The sequence below is a fragment of the Lepus europaeus genome, chromosome 5, assembly GCF_033115175.1.
Source record: "Lepus europaeus isolate LE1 chromosome 5, mLepTim1.pri, whole genome shotgun sequence".
Lineage (NCBI taxonomy): Eukaryota > Metazoa > Chordata > Mammalia > Lagomorpha > Leporidae > Lepus > Lepus europaeus.
In genome coordinates, this window is record NC_084831.1 from 8,867,250 (window position 1) to 8,891,090 (window position 23,841).

Below are 23,841 nucleotides of genomic sequence, written 5' to 3' on the forward strand. Positions count from 1 at the left end.
TCTCCCAGGCAGGTGCAGGGGCCCAAGACCTTGGGCCATCTTCTGCTTTCCCAGGCTATAGCAGAGAGCTGATTGGATGAGGAGCAGCCTGGAATAGAACCAGTGCCCATGGAGGATGCCAGTGCTGCAGGCAGAGGATTAACCTGCACCACGGCGCCGGCCCCAGAAGGAAATTCTTGTGGCTGAATTCACCAATCAGTTCCACAAGCTGGACCACCTTCAAGAGCTGTACATGGACTCTGTCCCCTTCCTCGAAGGCCACCTGGCTCAGGTGCTCAGGTAAGGAGAGCCGGTGAGGTCCTTATGAGGACTGTACTAAAGGCTTCCAGGACCACAGGCAATGCCTTGGGTATCTCCTGCCTGCCTGTTGCTGGTGGTGTTACCATGGCATGAACACCAGAACCTAACAGGAGATCTTGTTCAGTGCTCAGTTGTAAAGTGAGGTCTCCCAGAAACACTCAGGCTAAGGTGGGGTGGACGATGCAGAAGGAGATGCCGTGCTGGGGAGCCGGGAGCCTCTGATCTGGAGAGGGTGGGCTTGTGAAGTCTTCACTAGGAAATGAATTCAGGTTAAGGCGCTGGCAGGTGCAGAGGGCATTGACGGAGGGACCGCATCAAACGGGATTCAAAATACTCACGACCTGTGTGAGAGGACGGAGCCTGTGGCTGTCTCCCGCACCCCAGTGGGGCAATTAACGTGTGGGACATGAATGGTTCTGGAGAGAAGGACTGTGCAGTGTGGCCGCGGGTTTGTGACCCATGGTTGGAGTGAGCCCTTCCGGCTGGTCACCCCAGCTGATGCCGCTCCATGCTGCTTGGGTTTATCTTTGATTCCTTGGCCCACTAGCCAGGTCTCACCCAAAGCGGTGGTGCTCTGCTCAGCCGGGTAGGAGAGGGAGCTTTCGAGAGTTTACGAAGCTGACCTTTCTCCATCACACAACCTAAAGGGGGCTGACCTGCAGGACCAGCATTCTGGGTGTCGGCGTGCTTGGATGTCAGAGGGGTCTTGGGTTTTGGGGCCAGGACCAACGAGCTGTCTCCCACTCTGACACCATCCCCCAGGACCACCTGTCCCAGAACTAAACTTACCTGTCCTCAGGTGCCTGAGCGCCCTAGGGGAGACTCTGTCCATGACCAACCGTGTGCTCTCAGTAGCAGATCTCATGCATTTGTCCTAGTGCCCAAATCCATGAGCTGAGATACCTGTACCTGAGCTGCGTCCTGCTCGCTGACCAAGTTCCGTCCCGAGCCCCTCCGAGTGCTGCTGGAGAACCTGGTGGTCACCCTCAAGACCCTGGACTTCCTGGACTGTGAGATCACCGACTCCCAGCTCGATGCCCTCCTGCCGGCCCTGAGCCACTGCTCCCAGCTCACCAAGCTCGGCTGCCTGGGGAATGACCTCTCCATGGCTGGGCTGGAGAACCTGCTGTGCCACACCGCACAGCTGGACACGTTGCCCCCGGAGCTTTATCCGTCCCTCCAGAGATGCACGGCACCCCGAGCGCTGCCCACCGAAGGAGGCTCCACCAACTCCCCACTGAGCTAAGTACGACTCTACATTGTTAAAGCACTCCAACAAAGTCTGATGTAGACCATGTCCTGTGCTGATTGTAGCTACCAGGCCATGTATAGCATGGAGCCCATCGTGCCACTCTGTGCTCCTGTCTCGTTTGATGTGTGTGTCAGATCCCTCCTCCTGGGCACTAGGATGTGGAAGCATCATAGCGGGAACACGCAATCCACTGTGTCAGAGTGAGTGGGAAAAGGAAAGATCCAGCAGGGGGAGCTTTGGTCAAGGATGAGCTGTCTGGGAGTCAGAGGCCCTTTAGAACTGACACAGCTCCATGCTGTGCCAAGGGAACTTCAAGGACTAAAAGGAGTCCAGTAGATGGACATGACGGACATTTCTTTTATTTTTTAATTTTGGAGATTTATTTATTTATTTGAAAGTCAGAGTTACACACAGAGAAAACAGAGGCAGAGACACAGAGAGAGAGAGGGAGAGAGAGAGAGAGGTCTTCCATCCGCTGGTTCACTCCCCAAATGGCTGCAATGGCCAGAGCTGTGCCGATCCAAAGCCAGGAGCCAGGAGCTTCCCCCAGGTCTCCCACGAGGACACACATTTCTGGGGAGCCACGTCCTTGGGTTCTCCCAACCTTTTGATCAGCCACCTGTGCTTGAAAGGGAACAGATGGTGGGTTCAGAAGACTTTTTGCTTTGTTTCATCTGAGTCCTGCCTTCTCATCTCACTGCAGGGCGTCCCGAAGGTGAGCCCTTCTCTGCTGTGTCTGTGTCACTTCATTTTGAGAGGCCACGTTCTTGGGTTCAACTGGCTCTGTGTCTGTGTCATTCATTTTCCCATAGTGTCAATGAGATAGTTTGAGAAGAGAGCACTTCTAATTTTTCTTTCATTTAAATATAGCCAGTTTGAATAGAATGCAAAGAACGTTGTCCCATGTGCTGTGGCATGGGCGGTTAAGCCCCACCTGTGATGTTGGCATCCCCTGTGGGCCCCGGTTCAAGTCCCAGCTATTCCACTTCTGATCCAGCTCCCTGCTAATGTACATGGGAAAGCAGCAGAGGATCGCTAAAGTACTTGGGCCTCTGCCACTCAGAGGGATGCGAGCTGGACACAGCTCCTGGCTCCTGGCCTTGGCCTGGCCCAGCCCTAGCCACTGGGGCCATGTTGGGGGTGACCTGGAGGGAAGGAACCCTGGGGCAGGGTTGGAAGGCGTGGACCTTGGGCAGATTCTGGGAATTCCATTCCTCTGGGGAATATGGACCCCTCCTGCTCGTGGACAAGGCGGGGGAGCCAGGTCGAATAGGACCCCTGCTGCACACAGAGGTCACAGGTGAGGGGACAGGGAGAAGGAAGTAGTGTCCAGGAGACCAGCCCTGCTGGGCCACAGGTTCCCAGCCCGGGGGCCCCTCTGCTGAAAGGGGGAGTTTTGTTGCAAATAAAATCGCTTTCACCTTTGTACTCTCTTTTCTACTTTTCTCTATTATTTATTTTTTTAAGATATATATGAAAGTCAGAGTTACACAGAGAGAGGAGAGGCAGAGTGAGAGAGAGAGAGAGGTCTTTATCCGCTGGTTCACTCCCCAATTGGCCACAAGGATAGGAGCTGCGCCAATCTGAAGCCAGGAGCTAAGAGCTTCTTCTGGGTCTCCCATGCAGGTGCAGAGGTTCAAGGACTTGGGCGATCCTCCACCGCTTTCCCAGGCCATAGCAGAGTGCTGGAACGAAAGTGGAGCAGCCAGGACTCGAAACGGTGCCCATGTGGTATGTGGGGCCTTCAGGCTGGGATTTTAACCCACTGTGCCTCAGCACCAGCAAGAATAGTTTTGAAGGTATAGTATTATTGGCTTTTTGTAAGTCTGGTAAGGGCAGAGCTACCCCGGTGGACCCAAGTGGTTCCACCTAGTAGCCTAGTAGCCCAAAGTGGTACATTTTTTTTTTTTTTTATTTTTGGATAGGCAGAGTAGACAGTGAGAGAGAGAGAGACAGAGAGAAAGGTCTTCCTTTGCCGTTGGTTCACCCTCCAATGGCCGCTGCGGCCGGCATACCGTGCTGATCGAAAGCCCGGAGCCAGTTGCTTCTCCTGGTCTCCCATGCGGGAGCAGGGCCCAACGACTTGGGCCATCCTCCATTACACTCCCGGGCCACAGCAGAGAGCTGGCCTGCAAGGGGGGCAACCGGGACAGAATCCAGAGCCCCAACCGGGACTAGAACCCTCGCCTGCCTCCCTGTGGGGGCCCTGATGGAGACCCCTTGCTTGTCGACCTTAATGACTGCCTTGGATGGACCTGAAGCGCTGCTTACCCAGAAGGTTTCTCCCAGGTGAGGATGACCCGGGCAGCCTGGTAAGGAGCGCCCCTCGCATCCAGCTAAGGGATGGGTCAGGGGAGTGGAGGGCCATGAAGGGGACCAGGGGCCTCTGATGGTGCCAGTGAGGAAGCTCAGCGGGGCCTTGACAACACTGCCCAGTCTAGGAGGTGATCTTTGTCTGTGCAGGATTTCCTGTGACAGCTGCAGCGACAGCTGGCGTTTACCTGCCTGCTCTCCCAGGTCCTTCCAGGTGCTCGTAGAAGTGGGGTCCCAGCCAGGTAACAAGGGGACAGGGCAGGGGAAAGGGCGGAAGGCGGGCAAGGAGGCAGCTGGGCAGGACGTGAGGTAGCTCTCTGCTGGGCAGTTCACTCTTGGTCTAAGTTCTGAGACTCCTCCCCGTTGTGTCCACAGGGGGTGGAAGCTGCGAGTGCTGGACTTCCGGGATGTCCATCATGTTCTAGAGTGTATGGTGCGCAGGCGTGGTCTGTTCCTGCTCAGCAAAGGCCAAGAGTCAGAGGGAAGCGGTGCAGGAGGGGCCGAGGACAAGGGCTCGGCAGCCCTTGAAGGTGGTTCTAGACCTGGGCTTCGAGGGTAAAACCCTGGACAGACCCCTCCCCTGCCTGTCTGTGTGGGTGCAGCAGAGGATTGGTTTCCTGCGTGTGGTCTGGAAAGGGTGAAGATTTGAACAGTGCCCATCGGAAGGATCTGGAAGGTCCTGGGCATGGTGGAGCTGGGCTCTGTCTAGGAGGGGCAGGTGCATTGCCCTGGGAACGGTCCCCTCTGGCCAGGTTTGCTCCTTCCCTGGGCCAATGAGAAGCCTTCATACACCGCTTCTCTCCCACATCTGCGTCTCTGCCTCCTCTTCCCCAAAGAGAGGGAAATCATTTTTTTTATATTTAAAACATAAATTTCAAAGATTTTATTTATTTTATTTGAGAGGTAGAGTTCAGACAGGGCGAGGGAGAGACATAGAGAAAGGTCTTTGTCTGCTGGTTCAAACTCAAATGGCTGTAATGGCCAGAGCTGCACTGATCCGAAGCCAGGAGCCAGGATCTTCTTCCCAGTCTCCCATGCAGGTACAGGGGCCCAATGCCTTAAACTATCTTCTTCTTTCCTAGGCCATAGCAGAGAGCTGGATTGGAAGAGGAGCAGCCTGGACTAGAACCAGTGCCCATGTAGGATGCCAGTGCTGCAGGCAGAGGATTAACCTGCACCATGGCGCCGGCCCCAGAAGGAAAATCTTGTGGCTGAATTCAGCTCTCAGTTCCACAAGCTAGACCGCCTTCGAGAGCTGTACATGGACTCTGTCCCCTTCCTCGAAGGCCACCTGGCTCAGGTGCTCAGGTAAGGAGAGCCGGTGAGGTCCTTATGAGGACTGTACTAAAGGCTTCCAGGACCACAGGCAATGCCTTGGGTATCTCCTGCCTGCCTGTTGCTGGTGGTGTTACCATGGCATGAACACCAGAACCTAACAGGAGATCTTGTTCAGCGCTCAGTTGTAAAGTGAGGTCTCCCAGAAACACTCAGGCTAAGGTGGGGTGGACGATGCAGAAGGAGATGCCGTGCTGGGGAGCCGGGAGCCTCTGATCTGGTGAGGGTGGGCTTGTGAAGTCTTCACTAGGAAATGCATTCCGGTTAAGGCGCTGGCAGGTGCAGAGGGCATTGACGGAGGGACGCATCAAACGGGATTCAAAATACTCACGACCTGTGTGAGAGGACGGAGCCTGTGGCTGTCTCCCACACCCCAGTGGGGCAATTAACGTGTGGGACATGAATGGTTCTGGAGAGAAGGACTGTGCAGTGTGGCTGAGGGTTTGTGACCCATGGATGGAGTGAGCCCTTCCGGCTGGTCACCCCAGCTGATGCCGCTCCATGCTGCTTGGGTTTATCTTTGATTCCTTGGCCCACTAGCCAGGTCTCACCCAAAGCGGTGGTGCTCTGCTCAGCCGGGTAGGAGAGGGAGCTTTCGAGAGTTTACGAAGCTGACCTTTCTCCATCACACAACCTAAAGGGGGCTGACCTGCAGGACCAGCATTCTGGGTGTCGGCGTGCTTGGATGTCAGAGGGGTCTTGGGCTTTGGGGCCGGGACAGAGGAGCTGTCTCCCACCATGACACCATCCCCCAGGACCACCTGTCCCAGAGCTAACACTTACCTGTCTTCAGGTGCCTGAGCGCCCCCTGGAGGCTCTGTCCATAATCAACCGTGTGCTCTCAGTAGCAGATCTCATGAATTTGCCCCAGTGCCCGACATCTATGAGCTGAGACACCTGTACCTGAGCTTCGTCCCGCTGACCAGCCTCCGTCCCGAGCCCCTCCGAGTGCTGCTGGAGTACGTAGCGGCCGCCCTGAAGACCCTGGACTTCCTGGACTGTGAGATCACTGACTCCCAGCTCGATGCCCTCCTGCCTGCCCTGAGCCGCTGCTCCCAGCTCACCAAGCTCGGCTGCCTGGGGGATGACCTCTCCATGGCTGGGCTGGAGAACCTGCTGTGCCACACCGCACAGTTGGACACGTTGCCCCCGGAGCTTCATCCGTCCCTCCAGAGATCCACGGCACCCCGAGCGCTGCCCACCAATGGAGGCTCCACTAACTCCCCACTGGGCTAAGTACGACTCTACATTGTTAAAGCACTCCAACAATGTCTGATGTAGACCATGCCCTGTGCTGATTGTAGCTACCAGGCCACGTATAGCATGGAGCCCATCAGCGCTACTCTGTGCTCCTGTCTTGTTTGATGTGTGTGTCAGATCCCTCCTCCTGGGCACCTGGATGTGGGCGCATCATAGCGGGAACACGCAATCCACTGTGTCAGAGTAAGCGGGAAAAGGAAAGATCCAGCAGGGGGAGCTGTGGACAAGGATGAGCTGTCTGGGAGTCCAGGCCCTCTAGAACTGGACATAGGGATCCGAGTCTGCAGAGAGGGGTTGGGAGGGAGTTATGCTGGGTGCTTGGTTATAAAGAAGCTGCAGAAGTAAAGGGAATCTCGGCGTGACCCTTACGTCCATTGTCGATACACCTGGTTGCTCTGTGTCAGCCTCAGAAATTGCTAGTGGCTGAGGGAAAAGCGGGACTGAGGTGTCTCATCCGTGAGGCTCGGCCCCCGGAGCTCTGGGGGACAACATACAATGGGGCCGCTGTGACCATTCCTCCCATTCTGCACTTGTCTCTGGGCTTATTTCTGTGCTGTCGAGTGAGTTAACACCATAGGACTGAGGCCGCTGCTGAGGCTTAGTGGGTGCCTGTTCAAGTCCCAGCTGTTCCACTTCTGATCCAGCTCCCTGCTAATGTCCATGGGAAAGCAGCAGAGGATTGCCCAAGTACTTGGGCCCCTGCCACTCAGAGTGATGCGAGCTGGACACAGCTCCTGGCTCCTGGCCTTGGCCTGGCCCAGCCCTAGCCACTGGGGCCATCTAGGGGTGACCTGGAGGGAAGGAACCCTGGGGCAGGGTTGGAAGGCGTGGACCTTGGGTGAATTCTGGGAATTCCATTCCTCTGGGGAATATGGACCCCTCCCGCTCGTGGACAAGGCGGGGGAGCCAGGTCGAATAGGACCCCTGCTGCACACAGAGGTCACAGGTGAGGGGACAGGGAGAAGGAAGTAGTGTCCAGGAGACCAGCCCTGCTGGGCCACAGGTTCCCAGCCCGGGGGCCCCTCTGATGAAAGGGGAAGTTTTGTTGCAAATAAACTCGCTTTCACCTTTGTACCCTCTCTTCTACTTTTCTCTTTTATTTATATTTTTAAGATATATGTGAAAGTCAGAGTTACACAGAGAGAGGTGAGACAGAGAGAGAGAGAGAGAGAGAGAGAGAGATAGAGAGAGGTCTTCATCCGCTGGTTCACTCCCCAATCTGCCACAAGGGCAGGAGCTGCGCCAATCTGAAGCCAGGAGCTAGGAGCTTCTTTGGGGTCTCCTATGCAGGTGAATAGGTAAACACCTGGGCCATCTTCCACTGCTTTCCCAGGCCATAGCAGAGAGCTGGATTGGAAGTGGAGCAGCCAGGACTCGAACTGGTGCCCATATGGGATTCTGGCGCTTCAGACTGGGATTTTAACCCACTGTGCCACAGCGCCGGCAAGAATAGTTTTGAAGGTATAGTATTGTTGGCTTTTGTAAGTCTGTGAGGACAGAGTTACCCGGAAGACCCAAGTGGGTGCAGCCTAGTGTAGCCTGAAATGGTGCATTTGCCTACCTATAAGGGATGTGCGTGGGAATCCACATCCCTGGGTGTTTCTCACCACTCTTCTAAATGCTCTGTGATATTAATGTATGGCTTTCTAGCTTCTCATTAAAATTTTGAGAAGACAACAACGGACACCCAACTTAGGGACAACTGTGTAAAGTTCCCTGGCCGTGTCACTGGTTGGAACGGAGAATGTAGACTCTGTTGGGCCACGTGGCACCCTCATTCCCTTTGCTCAAGGGCCTTGAGTGGTGATCAGAAATTTTTCTCCAAGAGTGGGGATTCGCTTTCAGGTATTGGGACTGGGAGTCCGTGGAGCAGTCATTGCAAATGGAGGGGCAGTGGCCACCACGCTCGTGCTGGGGCTAAGTGGGAGAGACATGACTTTGGGTCACCAAGCTGAGATTGGAATGGGCATGGACTAGGACTCCTCCCCACCGCTGGCAGAGGGGCAGTGACGGGCTCCCTGTGGGCTCCGAGTCGGGAGAACGTGGGGAGCTGGCACGGCCTGAGGACGACGCTCCCAGCTGTGTTCTCCTCGGTAGAGTTTTCCCTGCAGATTCCTGGGGAGCATCGGTCCCCATGCAGACCCTGGAACTGGCAGAGCAGAGTGGAACAGAGCGGAACAGAGCCTGCTGAAGGCTGCGGAGCTGCTGCTCCTGGGGCCCTCGCTGGGAGATACACTGAGATCATAAAGCTGTGGTCCAGGCCTGGCCCCTGGCCTGCCTCCCTGTGGGGGCCCTGATGGAGACCCCTTGCTTGTCGACCTTAATGACTGCCTTGGATGGACCTGAAGCGCTGCTTACCCAGAAGGTTTCTCCCGGGTGAGGATGACCCGGGCAGCCTGGTAAGGAGCGCCCCTCGCATCCAGCTAAGGGATGGGTCAGGGGAGTGGAGGGCCGTGATGTGAGCCAGGGGCCTCTGATGGTGCCAGTGAGGAAGCTCAGCGGGGCCTTGACAACACTGCCCAGTCTAGGAGGTGGTCTTTGGCTGTGCAGGATTTCCTGTGACCGCTGCAGCGACAGCTGGCGTTTACCTGCCTGCTCTCCCAGGTCCTTCCAGGTGCTCGTAGAAGTGGGGTCCCAGCAGGTAACAAGGGGACAGGGCAGGGGAAGGGGTGGAAGGCGGGCAAGGATGTGCAGGACGTGACGTCAGCTCTCCGCTGGGCAGTTCACTTGGTCTAAGTTCTGAGACTCCTCCCTGTTGTGTCCACAGTGGGTAGAAGCTGCGAGTGCTGGACTTCCGGGATGTCCATCATGTTCTAGAACATATGGTGCGCAGGCGTGGTCTGTTCCTGCTCAGCAAAGGCCAAGAGTCAGAGAGAAGCGGTGCAGGATGGGCCAAGGACAAGGGCTCGGCAGCCCTTGAAGGTGGTTCTAGACCTGGTCTTCGAGGGTAAAACCCTGGACAGACTCCTCCCCTGCCTGTCTGTGTGGTGCAGCAGAGGATTGGTTTCCTGTGCATGGTCTGGAAGAGGCTGAAGATTTGAACAGTGCCCATCGGAAGGATCTGGAAGGTCCTGGGCATGGTGGAGCTGGGCTCTGTCTAGGAGGGGCAGGTGCATTGCCCTGGGAACGGTCCCCTCTGGCCAGGTTTGCTCCTTCCCTGGGCCAATGAGAAGCCTTCATACACCGCTTCTCTCCCACATCTGCGTCTCTGCCTCTTCTTCCCTGAAGAAGAAGGAAAATCATTTTTTAAAATATTTAAAACATAATTTTTAAAGATTTTATTTACTTTATTTGAGAGGTGAGTTACAGACAGGGAGAGGGAGAGACATAGAGAAAGGTCTTCCGTCCTCTGGCTCATTCCCCAAATAGCTGCATTGGCCAGAGCTGCACTGATCCGTAGTAAGGAGCCAGGAGCTTCTTTCTGGTCTCCCATGCAGGAACAGGGGCCCAATGCCTTGCACTATCTTCTGCTTTCCCAGGCCACAGCAAAGAATTGGATTGGATGAGGAACAGCCAGGAGTAGAACCAGTGCCCATTTGGATGCCGGCACAGACAGCAGATGATTAACCTACTGTGCCGTGTCACCCGCCCAGGTAGGAAAATCTTGTGGCCGAATTCACCTCTCAGTTCCACACGCTGCACCACCTTCAAGAGCTGTACATGGACTCTGTCCCCTTCCTCGAAGGCCACCTGGCTCAGGTGCTCAGGTAAGGAGAGCCGGTGAGGTCCTTATGAGGACTGTACTAAAGGCTTCCAGGACCACAGGCAATGCCTTGGGTATCTCCTGCCTGCCTGTTGCTGGTGGTGTTACCATGGCATGAACACCAGAACCTTAACAGGAGATCTTGTTCAGTGCTCAGTCGTAAAGTGAGGTCTCCCAGAAACACTCAGGCTAAAGTGGGGTGGACGATGCAGAAGGAGATGCTGTGTTGGGGAGCCGGGAGCCTCTGATCTGGTGAGGGTGGGCTTGTGAAGTCTTCACTAGGCAATGCATTCAGGTTAAGGCGCTGGCAGGTGAAGAGGGCATTGAGGGAGGGACCGCATCAAACGCGATTCAACATACTCACGACCTGTGTGAGAGGACGGAGCCTGTGGCTGGCTCCCGCACCCAGTGGGGCAATTAACGTGTGGGACATGAATGGTTCTGGAGAGAATGACTGTGGAATTCGGCGATAGTTTTGTGAATCATGGTTGGAGTGAGCCCTTCCGGCTGGTCACCCCAGCTGATGCCGCTCCATGCTGCTTGGGTTTATCTTTGATTCCTTGGCCCACTAGCCAGGTCTCACCCAAAGCGGTGGTGCTCTGCTCAGCCGGGTAGGAGAGGGAGCTTTCGAGAGTTTACGAAGCTGACCTTTCTCCATCACACAACCTAAAGGGGGCTGACCTGCAGGACCAGCATTCTGGGTGTCGGCGTGCTTGGATGTCAGAGGGGTCTTGGGCTTTGGGGCCAGGACCAGAGAGCTCTCTACCACCCTGACACTATCCCCAGGACCACCTGTCCCAGAACTAACACTTACCTGTCCTCAGGTGCCTGAGCGCCCCCTGGAGGCTCTGTCCATAACCAGCTGCATCCTATCAGAAGCAGATCTCATGAATTTGTCCCTGTGCCCGAACATCTTTGAGCTGAGACACCTGTACCTGAGCCGCGTCCCGCTGACCAGCCTCCGTCCCGAGTCCCTCCGAGTGCTGCTGGAGAACGTGGCGGCCACCCTCAAGACCCTGGACTTGCTGGACTGTGAGATCACCGACGCCCAGCTCAATGCCCTCCTGCCTGCCCTGAGCCACTGCTCCCAGCTCGCCAAGCTCAGCTGCCTGGGGGATGACCTCTCCATGGCTGTGCTGGAGAACCTGCTGCGCCACACCACACAGTTGGACACGTTGCCCCCGGAGCTTTATCCATCCCTCCAGAGATGCACGGCGCCCTGAGCGCTGCCCACCAATGGAGGCTCCACCAACTCCCCACTGGGCTAAGTATGACTCTACATTGTTAAAGCACTCCCACAAAGTCTGATGTAGACCATGCCCTGTGCTGATTGTAGCTACCAGGCCACGTATAGCATGGAGCCCATCAGTGCCACTCTGTGCTCCTGTCTCGTTTGATGTGTGTGTCAGATCCCTGCTCCTGGGCACTAGGAGGTGGGGGCATCATAGTGGGAACACGCAATCCACTGTGTCAGAGTGAGCAGGAAAAGGAAAGATCCAGCAGGGGGAGCTTTGGATGCGGATGAGCTGTCTGGAGTCGAGGCCCTTTAGAGCTGACACAGCTCCATGCTGTGCCAAGGGACTTCAAGGACTAAAAGGAGACTGGGAAATGGACATACTGACATTTCTTTTACTTTTTTTTTTTTTGAGATTTATTTATTTATTTGAAAATCAGAGTTACACAAAGAGAGAATAGAGGCAGAGACAGAGAGAGAGGTTTTCCATCCGCTGGTTCGCTCCCCAAATGGCTGCAACGGCCAGAGCTGTGCCGATCCAAAGCCAGGAGCCAGGAGCTTCCCCCAGGTCTCCCACAAGGACGCACATTTCTGGGGAGCCACGTTCTTGGGTTCTCCCAACCTTTTGATCAGCCACCTGTGCTTGAAAGGGAACAGATGGTGGGTTCAGAAGACTTTTTGCTTTGTTTCATCTGACTCCTGCCTTCTCATCTCACTGCAGGGAGTCCCGAAGGTGAGCCCTTCTCTGCTGTGTCTGTGTCGCTTCATTTTGGGAGGCCACGTTCTTGGGTTCAACTGGCTCTGTGTCTGTATCATTCATTTTCCCATAGTGTCAGTGAGATAGTTTGAGAAGAGAGCATTTCTAATTTTTCTTTCGTTTAAATGTAGCCAGTTTGAGTAGAATGCAAAGAACGTTGTCCCATGTGCTGTGGCATGGCTGGTTTAACCTCTACCTGCTATGTTGGCATCCCCTGTGGGCCCCGGTTCAAGTCCCAGCTGTTCCACTTCTGATCCAGCTCCCTGCTAATGTACATGGGAAAGCAACAGAGGATCGCCCAAGTACTTGGGCCCCTGCCACTCAGAGGGATGCGAGCTGGACACAGCTCCTGGCTCCTGGCCTTGGCCTGGCCCAGCCCTAGCCACTGGGCCATCTGGGGGGTGACCTGGAGGGAAGGAACCCTGGGGCAGGGTTGGAAGGCGTGGACCTTGGGCAGATTCTGGGAATTCCATTCCTCTGGGGAATATGGACCCCTCCCGCTCGTGGACAAGGCGGGGGAGCCAGGTCAAATAGGACTCCTACTACACACAGTGGGTCACAGATGAGGGGACAGGGAGAAAGAAGCAATATCAAGGAGACCAGCCCTGCCAGGCCACAGGTTCCCAGCCCGGGGGCCCCTCTGCTGAAAGGGGGAGTTTTGTTGCAAATAAACTCGCTTTTACCTTTGTACCCTCTCTTTTCTACTTTTCTCTTTTATTTATTTTTTTAAGATATATATGAAAGTCAGAGTTACACAGAGAGAGGAGAGGCAGAGAGAGAGAGAGAGAGAGAGAGAGAGAGAGAGGTCTTCATCCGCTGCTTCACTCCCCAATTGGCCAAAAGGACAGGAGCTGCGCCAATCTGAAGCCAGGAGCTAGGAGCTTCTTCTGGGTCTCCCATGCAGGTGCAGAGGTTCAAGGACTTGGGCCATATTCCACTGCTTTCCCAGGCCATAGCAGAGAGCTGGATCAGAAGTGGAGCAGCCAGGACTTGAAACGGTGCCCATATGGGATGCTGGCACTTCAGGCTGGGATTTTAACCCACTGCGCCACAGCGCCGGCAAGAATAGTTTTGAAGGTATAGTATTATTGGCTTTTTGTAAGTCTGTAAACACAGAGTTACCCGGTGGACTCAAGTGGTTCCACCTAGTAGCCCAGTAGCCCAAAGTGGTACATTTTTTTTTTTTTTTTGACAGGCAGAGTAGAGAGTGAGATAGAGAGACAGAGACAAAGGTCTTCCTTTGCCGTTGGTTCACCCTCCAATGTCCGCCACGGCCGGTGCGCTGCAGCCGGCACACTGTGCTGATCCAACGCCTGGAGCCAGGTGCTTCTCCTGGTCTCCCATGCGGTGCAGGGCCCAAGCACTTGGGCCATCCTCCACTGCACTCCCGGGCCATAGCAGAGAGCTGGCCTGCAAGAGGGTCAACCGGGACAGAATCCGGAGCCCCAACCGGGACTAGAACCCGGTGTGCCGGCCCCGTTAGGCGGAGGATTAGCCTGTTGAGCCACAGCGCCGGCCCCAAAGTGGTACATTTGCCTATGTACAAGGGATGTGCGTGGGAATCTACATCCCCGGGTGTTTCTCACCACTCTTCCAAATGCTCTGTGATATTAATGTATGGCTTTTCTAGCTTCTCATTAAAATTTTCAGAAGAAAACAACTGACACCCAATTTAGGGACAACGGCATAAAGTTTCCTGGCCGTGTCACTTGTTGGAACGGAGAATGTAGACTCTGTTGGGCCACGTGGCACCCCCATTCCCTTTGCTCGAGGGCCTTGAGTGGTGATCAGAAATTTTTCTCCAAGAGTGGGGATTTGCTTTCAGGGTGTTGGGACTGGAATCCGTGGATAAGTCATTACAAATGGAGGAGCAGTGGCCACCACGCTCGTGCTGGGGCTAAGTGGGAGAGACATGACTTTGGGTCACCAAGCTGAGATTGGAATGGGCATGGACTAGGACTCCTCTCCACCGCTGGCAGAGGGGCAGTGACGGGCTCCCTGTGGGCTCCGAGTAGGGAGAACGTGGGGAGCAGGCACAGCCTGAGGACGACGCTCCCGGCTGTGTTCTCCTCGGTAGAGTTTTTCCTGCAGATTCAGGGTGAGCATCGGTCCCCATGCAGACCCTGGAACTGGCAGAGCAGAGTGGAACAGAGCCTGCTGAAGGCTGTGGAGCTGCTGTTCCTGGGGCCCTCGCTGGGAGATACACTGAGATCATAAAGCTGTGGTCCAGGCCTGGCCCCTCGCCTGCCTCCCTGTGGGGGCCCTGATGGAGACCCCTTGCTTGTTGACCTTAATGACTGCCTCGGATGGAATTGAAGTGCTGCTTACCCAGAAGGTTTCTCCCAGGTGAGGATAACTCGGGCAGTCAGGTAAGGAGCGCCCCTCGCATCCAGCGAAGAGATGGATCAGGGGAGTGGAGGGCCGTGATGTGAGCCAGGGCCTCTGATGGTGCCAGTGAGGAAGCTCAGCGGGGCCTTGACAACACTGCCCAGTCTAGGAGGTGATCCTTTGTCTGTGCAGGATTTCCTGTGACCGCTGCAGCGACAGCTGGCGTTTACCTGCCTGCTCTCCCAGGTCTTCCAGGTGCTCGTAGAAGTGGGGTCCCAGCCAGGTAACAAGGGGACAGGGCAGGGGAAGGGGCGGAAGGCGGGCAAGGAGGCAGCTGGGCAGGACGTGAGGTCAGCTCTCCGCTGGGCAGTTCACTTGGTCTAAGTTCTGAGACTCCTCCCTGTTGTGTCCACAGGGGGTGGAAGCTGCGAGTGCTGGACTTCCGGGATGTCCATCATGTTCTAGAACGTGTGGTGCGCAGGCGTGGTCTGTTCCTGCTCAGCAAAGGCCAAGAGTCAGAGAGAAGCGGTGCAGGATGGGCCAAGGACAAGGGCTCGGCAGCCCTTGAAGGTGGTTCTAGACCTGGGCTTCGAGGGTAAAACCCTGGACAGACTCCTCCCCTGCCTGTCTGTGTGGGTTCAGCAGAAGAAAGGTTTCCTGTGCGTGGTCTGGAAAGGGTGAAGATTTGAACAGTGCCCATCGGAAGGATCTGGAAGGTCCTGGGCATGGTGGAGCTGGGCTCTGTCTAGGAGGGGCAGGTGCATTGCCCTGGGAACGGTCCCCTCTGGCCAGGTTTGCTCCTTCCCTGGGCCAATGAGAAGCCTTCATACACCGCTTCTCTCCCACATTTGCGTCTCTGCCTCCTTTTCCCGAAGAATAAAAATCTTTTTTTTTTTAATTAAAAAAATTTTTTTTAATATTTATTTTATTTGAGAGGTAGAGTTACAGACAGAGACAGGGAGAGACATAGAGAAAGGTCTTCCGTCCTCTGGCTCACTCCCCAAATGGCTGCAATGGCCAGAGCTGCGCTGATCCGAAGCCAGGAGCCAGGAGCTTCTTCCCAGTCTCCCACTCGGGTGCAGGAAGCTCCTGGCTCCTGACTTTGGCCTGGCCAGCCCCAGCCACTGGGGCCTTTTTGGGGGGTGACCTTAGAGGGAGGAGCCCCTGAGGCAGAGTTAGAAGGCGTGGACCTTTGGCGAATTCTGGGAAAATCTATCCCTCTGGGGCGTTACCGGCTGCTGCTGCTGGTGGACAGAGGTGGGGAAACCAGGCCGAATAAAGCCCCTGCTGCACACAGTGGGTGATGTGCCAGTATCTCACTCTTGAGAGGGCAGGGAGAAGGAAGTAAAGTCAAAGAGACCTCCCCGCCGGGCACAGGTTCCCAGCCCCTGGGCCCCTCTTCCTGAAAGGGTGACATTTGTCGCAAATAAACTCGCTGTCACTTCTGCACTCTCTCTTCTACTTTTCTCTTTATTTATTATTTTAAGATTTATTTATTTGAAAGAGTTACACAGAGAGAGGAGAGGCAGAGGCAGAGACAGAGACAGAGAGAGAGAGGGTCTTCCATCCGCTGGTTCACTCCCCAATTGGCTGCAATAGCCAGAGCTGTGCCTACACAAAGCCAGGAGCCAGGAGCTTCTTCTGGGTCTTCCACGCAGGTGCAGAGGTTCAAGGACTTGGGCCATCTTCCACTGCTTTCCCAGGCCCTAGCAGAGAGCTGGGTCAGAAGTGGAGCAGCCAGGACTTGAACTGGTGCCCATATGGGATGCAGGCACTGCAGGTGGCAGCTTTACCAGCTATGCCACAGTGTGGACCCCATTTTCTCTTCTACAGTGAGTGACAAGTCCTTGAACCAGCAGATGGAGGATCTCTTTCACATCTTTTGTTTTTAAAAATCGAGTTCTCACCTCCCAGCTTCCAAGTGGTTCCCCCTTTCCCCTTCCCACAATCTTTCCATTGTTCACCAGGTAGCCCGGGATTTTACTTTTCAAAGGTTTCACTCTCAAGTGAAAGAAGGCTAAAAAAAAAAAAAAAAAAATTTACAAGTGCAAGCACAGAAGTTACTATTTGCTGAGATAAAAGGCGCATTGGTGAAGCCCTGGGAAGGTGGCCTGGAAAAGGGCTCAAAGCTGAGGCTTGTTATGTAAATACGAGTGCAAGCCTTCTCCATCCTGAGAGCTCCCAAGAACTTTGTTCTCCCTCTTCTAAGCGCACAAAGTGAGATGGCCTTGTAGAAGGTGATTTCTTTTATCAGAGCATTTGAAAAGAGTCAAATGCCGGAAAGACGCATTTTGGATGCGGATTGATTGGGAAGATGATGTTTATGGCTTGAACAGATAGCTGACCTCAGGGTGGAGCCCAAGGCTGGCGGCAGAGACCTTGGTCTTGGTGGGTAAGATCCTTATCAGATGGAAGGTGGGCGGCCTGTGTCTGGAGACTTTCTTGGACATCTTCCTGAGCGACCCTGTGTCCAGTGAAGTTCTCCGCACATGCGACAATATTTGGGATCCATGATTTAGGAGTCACTTATTGGAGATGCACCCTGCGCAGGCCCCAGAGTGATTCTAGGTTGTTGGTTGGTTTTCTGTTGAGGAAGTTTCAATGAATTCAGGGGCCAGTGCTATGGCTCAGCAGGTTAAAGCCCCAGCCTGCTGTGCTGGCATCCCATATGTGCCCCTGTTCAAGTCCTGGGTGCTCCACTTCTGATCCAGCTCTCTGCCTATGCACCTGGGAAAGCAGCAGAAGATGGTCCAAGTGTTTGGGCCCCTGACACCCATGTGGGAGACCCAGATAGAGCTCTAGGCTTCTGGTTTCAGCCTTGCCCACACCTGGCCACTGCAGTCAATGGGGGAGTGAACCAGCCCATGGAAGACACACACACATACTCTCTCTTATCTGTAATTCTGCCTTTCAAATAAATAACATAAATGTAAAAACACAAAAATTCAGGAGCTAGAAGCAAAGCTTCTTGCATGTTTTTTAAAAAGGTTTATTTTATTTATTTGAAAGGCAGAGTTACAGAGAGAGAGAGAGAGGGAGAGACAGATCTTCCATTGCTGGTTCACTCCCCAAATGGCCGCAAAGGGCAGGACTGGGCCAGGCCAAAGCCAGGAGCCAGGAGCTGTTGACTTGTTCATTCCTAATGGCCTATCAGATCTGTTGACTTGTTCATACTGGTCCCGAATGACCCTCTGTGTTTCTATAGTGTCAGCTGTGATGTGTCCTTTCCCATCTCTGATTTTATATGTATAGATATACATGTATGTATGTATTTAAGATTTATTTATTTATTTGAAGGGCAGAGTTACAGAGAGGAGGAGGCAGAGAGAGAGAGAGAGAGAGAGGTCTTCCATCCTCTAGTTCACTCCCCAGATGGCCGCAACAGCTAGAGATGGGCCGATCTGCAATCAGGAGCCAGGAACTTCTTCTGGGTCTCCCACAAGGGTGCAGGGGTCCAAGGACTTGGGCCATTTTCCAGTACTTTCTCAGACCATTAGCAGAGAGTTGGGTGGGAAGAGAAGCAGCTGGGACTCGAACTAGCACTCATATGGGATCGGGTACTGCAGGTGGAGTATTAGCCTACTATGCCACAGTGTCGGCCTCATGTGTCCCATAGATTTTGATGTTTTGTTACCATTTTTAAATTTCCGGGGCCGGTGCTGTGGTGCAGCAGGTTAAAGCCCTGACCTACAGTGCCAGAATCCCATATGGGTGCCGGTTCGAGTCCCAGATGCTCCACTTCCGATCCAGCTCTCTGCTATGGCTTGGGAAAGCAGTAGAAGATGGCCCAAGTGCTTGGGCTCCTGCACCCATGTTGGAGACCCAGAGGAAGCTTTGGCTCCAGCCTTCAGCTCAGCTCTGGCTGTTGCAGTGAGCTAGCGGACGGAAGGCCTCTCTCTTTCTTGCTCTACCTCTCTTTGTAACTCTGTCCTTCATATAAATAAAATAAACTAAAAAAATAAATTTCCTTCTTAATTTTTCCTTGATCCTTTTTTTTTTTTCAGGAGTATATTATTTAATTTCTATGTATTTGCATGGTTTCCAAAAATTTCCTGGTATTGATTTCTAGTTTTATTGTGTGTGATCAGAAAAGATACTTAAAATGATTTCAGGGCCAGCACCGTGGCTTAACAGGCTAATCCTCCGCCTTGCGGCGCCGCCACACCAGGTTCTAGTCCCGGTTGGGGCGCTGGATTCTATCCCGGTTGCCCCTTTTCCAGGCCAGCTCTCTGCTGTGGCCCAGGAAGGCAGTGGAGGATGGCCTAAGTCCTTGGGCCCTGCACCCGCAAGGGAGACCAGGATAAGCACCTGGCTCCTGGCTTCGGATCAGCGAGATGCACTGGCCGCGGAGGCCATTGGAGGGTGAACCAACGGCAAAAAGGAAGACCTTTCTCTCTGTCTCTCTCTCTCTCACTATCCACTCTACCTGTCAAAAAAAAAAAAAAAAAGATTTCAATTTTTAAAGTTGGTGGGGACTTATTTTGGGTCCTGCCATATGATCTGTCCTGGAGACTGTTCCGTGTGCTATGGAGAAGAATTTGCAGCTTGGGACAGAATGTTCTAGGGTACAGTTGAACCCTACTGCTTCTCTGTTGATTTTCTGTCTGGATGAGTTGTTTATGGCTGAAAGTGCAGTGTTCTAGTCTCCTGCTATGATTTGCTGCTGTTCTGTTCTATATTGAGGTTCCCCGCTATCGGTGCAGAAATATCTATACTTGCTGTTTCCTCTTGCTGGGTCGGCTCCTTCACTCCTTTGTAACGGAGGTCTTTGTCGCTTCCCTGCTTTTGATTTCAGTTTCTCTGCTGTAGTATGGCTCTTCCTGCTTTCTTCTGGATTCCACCCGTGAGTCATTTCTTTCCATTCCTTCTCTTTCAGTCGGTCCTTATCCTTAAGGTGAAGTAAGTTTCTTGTAAACAGCAAACAGTTAGGTCTTCTTAAAAAATCCGTTCAGGGGGCTGGCGCTGTGGTGTAGTGGGTGAAGCTGCTGCCTGTGATGCCAGCATCCCATATGGGCATCGGTTCAAGTCCCAGCTGCTCCACTTCTGATCCGGCTCCCTGCTAATGTGCCTGGGAAAACAGTGGAAGGTGGCCCAAGTGCTTGGGCCCCTGCACCCATGTGGGAGACCTGGAAGAAGCTCCTGGTTCTTGGCTTCGGATCAGCCCAGCTCTGGCCGTCAGGGCAATCTGGGGCATGGGCCAGCAGATGGAAGATCTCTTTGTCTCTGTCTCTACCTCTCTCTGTAACTCTGCCTTTCAAATAAATAAATAAATAAATAAATCTTAAAAAAATAAAACAAAACTCTACACTTGTAGTCCAACCTTTCTTACATTTTGAGTTTCTGATGTGCCATTGTAGATCTTTTATATTGCCTACATCTTAACATATTACTGTACTTTTGTTTTGCTTTCTAGCCTTCACACTAAAAATATAAATGGTTTATGACCAGTGTGCACAAAACCACAGCATTCAGAACTTGTCTGCAGTCACTCTTCCTGGAGAGTTTTTCCTGCCTTCTGGTGTTTCTTTCTGCTTGTGTACATCCCCCTGTTTTTATTTGGAATAACTTCTTTCTGACAAGTCCTCAACTTTTACCTGCCTGGGAATTTTTTTTTAAGCTTTATTTTATTTTCTTTGAATGGTAGAGTTACACACACTCATAGAGAGAGAGAGGAGAGGGAAAGGGAGAAGGAGAGAAAAAGGGAGAAGGAGGGGGAGAGATAGAGAGTACTTCCATCCTCTGGCTCACTCACCAAACAGCTGCAACAGCTGGGGCTGGGCCAGGCCAAAGTCAGGACCCAGGAGCTTCTTCTGGGTCTCTCTCACGGGTGCAGGGCCCAAGCACGAGGGCCATCTTCTGCTGCTTTCCCAGGCACATTAGCAGAGAGCTGGATTGGACGTAGAGCATCCAGGACTCGAACCGGCACCCATATGGGATGCTCGCACTGCAGGCGGAGGCCTAACCTTCTTTGCCACAGCAACAGCCCTGGGAATGTCTTGATCTGCTTCATTGCTAAACGATAACTTGGCTGCCTGCAGTGGTCTCGCTTGGCAGCTTTTTCCTTTGGCCCTGGGGAGGTGTCCTCCCACTCCTACCCTGTGAAGATTTCTGTAGAGAAGTCTGTGGTCAGGCCCACTGGGTCACCCTCGCCTGGTTTTCTTGGTGCTCTGAGACTCTTCTGCTTATTTATTTATTTATTTTTTTATTTTTGACAGGCAGAGTGGATAGTGAGAGAGAGAGAGACAGAGAGAAAGGTCTTCCTTTTTGCCGTTGGTTCACCCTCCAATGGCCGCTGCGGCCGGCGCATCTCGCTGATCTGAAGCCAGGAGCCAGGTGCTTCTCCTGGTCTCCCATGCGGGTGCAGGGCCCAAGGACTTGGGCCATCCTCCACTGCCTTCCTGGGCCACAGCAGAGAGCTGGCCTGGAAGAGGGGCAACCGGGATAGAATCCGGCGCCCCAACCAGGACTAGAACCTGGTGTGCCGGCGCCGCAAGGCAGAGGATTAGCCTGTTAAGCCACGGCGCCGGCCTCTTCTGCTTATTTTTAACCTTTCGGAGCCTGAAACTCATAAGGCTTGGGAGACGGTTGGTTGAGCTGAATCTGATTGGTGACTTTGGCGCTTCCTTTAACTGGGTGTTTTTTCTTCTCTAGGTTTGGGGAGTTTCCTATTAGTATCAGGTTGAATAAGCTTTGTACTCCTTTGAGCTTCTCACAACCCTCTTGAACCCCAAGAACACAGATATTTGCTCTTTTAATGCTGCTCTGAGTTCCCCCCAGCTTTTTTCATTCCCTTCTGACTGTATTTTCAAATAGCCTATCTTTGAGCTCACTGATTCTTTTGTTTGATCTATTCTGCTATTGATGTGTTCTGGAATGTTTTTCATTTTGTTTAGTGTACTTTTCAACTCAAGAATTAGATTTTTTTTTAAAAATTCCTTCATGGGATCGGTGTTTGGCACAGTAGTTAAGATGCCGCTTGGGGTGACCAGCATTGTGGCATAGCAGGCAAAGTCTCTGCCTGCGACACTGCCATCCCATATGGGCGCTGGTTCATGTTCCAGCTGCTCCACTTCCAATCCAGCTCTCTGCTAATGACCTGGGAAAAGCAGTGGAAGATGCCCAAGTGTTTGCACCCCTGCCACCCACATGGGAGACCTGGATGAAGCTCCTGGCTCCTGGCTTCAGCCTTCTGGGAAGTGGTGACTCGGCAGTTGGAAGATTTTGCTTTCTCTGTCTCTCCCTCTCTATAACCCTCCCTCCCTCCCTCCGTCCCTCCCTCCCTCCTCAATTCCCTCCCTCTTTTCCTCCCTCCCTCCCTCCTTCCTTTCCTTCCTTTCTAGAGATTTACTTTTTCTTATTTATTTGAAAGACAGAGTTGCACAGAGAGGTAGAGACACAGAGAGAGGTCTTCTATCCACTGGTTCACTCCCCAGATGGCTGCAACATCTGGAGCTGAACCAATCCAAAGCCAGGAACCAGGAGCTTCATATGGGTCTCCCACATGGGTGCAGGGGCCCAAGGACTTAAGCTATCTTCCACTGCTTTCCCAGGCCATAGCAGAGAGCTGGATCAGAAGTGGAGCAGCTGGGCTCAACTGAACGGGCACCCATATGGGATGCCAGCGCTGCAGGCCAGGGCTTTAACAAACCCTTGCACCACAGTGCCGGCTCCGTGAATTCTGTGTTTTCTTGAAGTTTGTTGAGTTCCCTTAAGATGTATTTGCTAAGCCCTCTGTCTGAGAGTTTGTACATATCCATTGCTTTCTGGTGCCTTAAGTTGCCTGTTCGAGGTGGTCATGGTACCCTGAAAGTTCCTGATTTTGGTACCCTACAATATGTGCACCTTGATGGATTAGATAGTTTTTCTAGAAGTTGTAATCTGGCTTTGTTTGTGACTGTCTTTTCCAAAATTCTTTTTTATACATTTATTTCTGAAAGGCAGAGAGACAGACCGACAGAGACAGACTGCCTATCTGCTGTTTCACTTCCCCTGTGCCCACAACAGCTGGAGCTGGGCCAAGCCAAAGCTGGAAGCCAGGCTCTCAATTTGGGTCTTCTGTGTGGGTGACAGAGGGTCAGTCACCTGGGCCATCACCTGCTGCCTAGCAGGGTGTGCATTTGCAGGAAGCTGGAATTGGAAGTGGAGCCAGGACTTGAGGACGGAGTACAGGCATCCCAAGTGGCCAAATGCCTGCCCCTCGTCAGGGAGTTCTAAGCAGCTACTTGTTTTCTTTGAGCCTGTGGTCACGGCCCTTGTATCAGCGATAGTGTGGGGTCCAAGTTAGGCACTACAGGATTCTTCTCAGCACTGGGCCTCACCATAGAGGGGTCACCCCAGGCTCCTGTGTAACAATTTGATGCCAGCCTTCCTCTTCTAACCCCATGGGGCAATGACTTCTAGCGTTGTGCTGCCCAGGGTTGGGGGAGGCCTGGGGTGGGAAGGCCCATGGCACCCACTACACTGGGTTGCACCAGAGCTCGGAGCAGAGAGTCAGGACCAAGGCCCACACTGCTGCGGCCTGCCTGCTGCTGCTGTGTACTCATGACCAGAGATGCTGCAGCCAGACAAGGGGAAGCGGCCTGGAGTACGACTGTCTCAGGGGGGCTGCCAGCCCCTCTCTGGCGCTACGGTTGGTCCAGAGGCTCCATTCATGGGCACTGGCTTGGCCCTGGGTCTTCCCAGGGTAGGCCTGGTACAGAGTTCCACGTCCGAGGCCTAAACTTATTCCTTCTTCCTCCCCCAAGCAGGAGGCCTCTCTCTCCATGCTGCACCGCCTGGTGATGTCAGTTCTTCCCATGCTGCCTTCTTCAATGTGACTTTTCTGAACATTGCACTAAAACCAGGTACTGTGATGTCTCACCTGGATTCCTTGAGTCTTGGGGAGCACCTGTTCGGGTTTTATTCCTCTGGGGGGTGATCGATGGAGGATGTTACTGCACCATCATTTTTCTCTGTCTCTCTCGCACGTTTCTTACAGATGTGACTTTTCTTTCATCAGATCTAAAAGTTATAAACTCCCTCAATCTTTATCTTAAAAGTCTTTAAAAAAAAAAGAGATTTATTTATTTATTGTATTTGGAAGGCAGAGTTACAGAGAGAGAAGGAGGGAGAGACACAGAGAGATTTTCCATCTGCTGGTTCACTCCCCCGAATGGCCTCAACAGCCAGGGCTGGGCCAGGCTGAAGCCAGGAGCTTCATCCAGGTCTCTCATATGAGTAGCAGGAGTCCAATTACTAGGGCCATTTTCTGCCACTCTCCCAGCTCTTGAACAGGGAGCTGGGTCAGAAGTAGAGTGGCAGGCTTTGAACCGGCACTCATATCAGGTGCTGGCACCACAGGCATTGACTTAACTCACTGT

At 53.3% G+C, this 23,841-nt stretch overlaps 1 protein-coding gene and 1 pseudogene across 1 annotated transcript; both read left to right on the forward strand.

Annotated features, from left to right (window-relative positions):
* Nucleotides 1-3,788: 3,788 nt before the first annotated feature.
* Nucleotides 3,789-6,436, forward strand: LOC133761203 (PRAME family member 12-like; annotated as a pseudogene).
* A 48-nt stretch (nt 6,437-6,484) lies between these two features.
* Nucleotides 6,485-11,386, forward strand: LOC133761204 (PRAME family member 12-like). Its single transcript, XM_062193857.1, has 6 exons — nt 6,485-6,491; nt 8,710-8,836; nt 9,065-9,101; nt 9,320-9,442; nt 10,058-10,159; nt 10,988-11,386. The coding sequence occupies exons 1-6, from the start codon at nt 6,485-6,487 to the stop codon at nt 11,384-11,386; spliced, it is 795 nt and encodes a 264-aa protein (XP_062049841.1).
* The last annotated feature ends 12,455 nt before the right edge of the window (nt 11,387-23,841 follow it).

Bases quoted from the DNA above. Each gene is read 5' to 3' on its own strand.
- LOC133761204 (XM_062193857.1), top strand. The intron at 9,443-10,057 runs GTGTGGTGCAGC...CCGCCCAGGTAG, and splicing joins GACTCCTCCCCTGCCTGTCT to GAAAATCTTGTGGCCGAATT. The intron at 10,160-10,987 runs GTGCTCAGGTAA...ACCTGTCCTCAG, and splicing joins TCGAAGGCCACCTGGCTCAG to GTGCCTGAGCGCCCCCTGGA.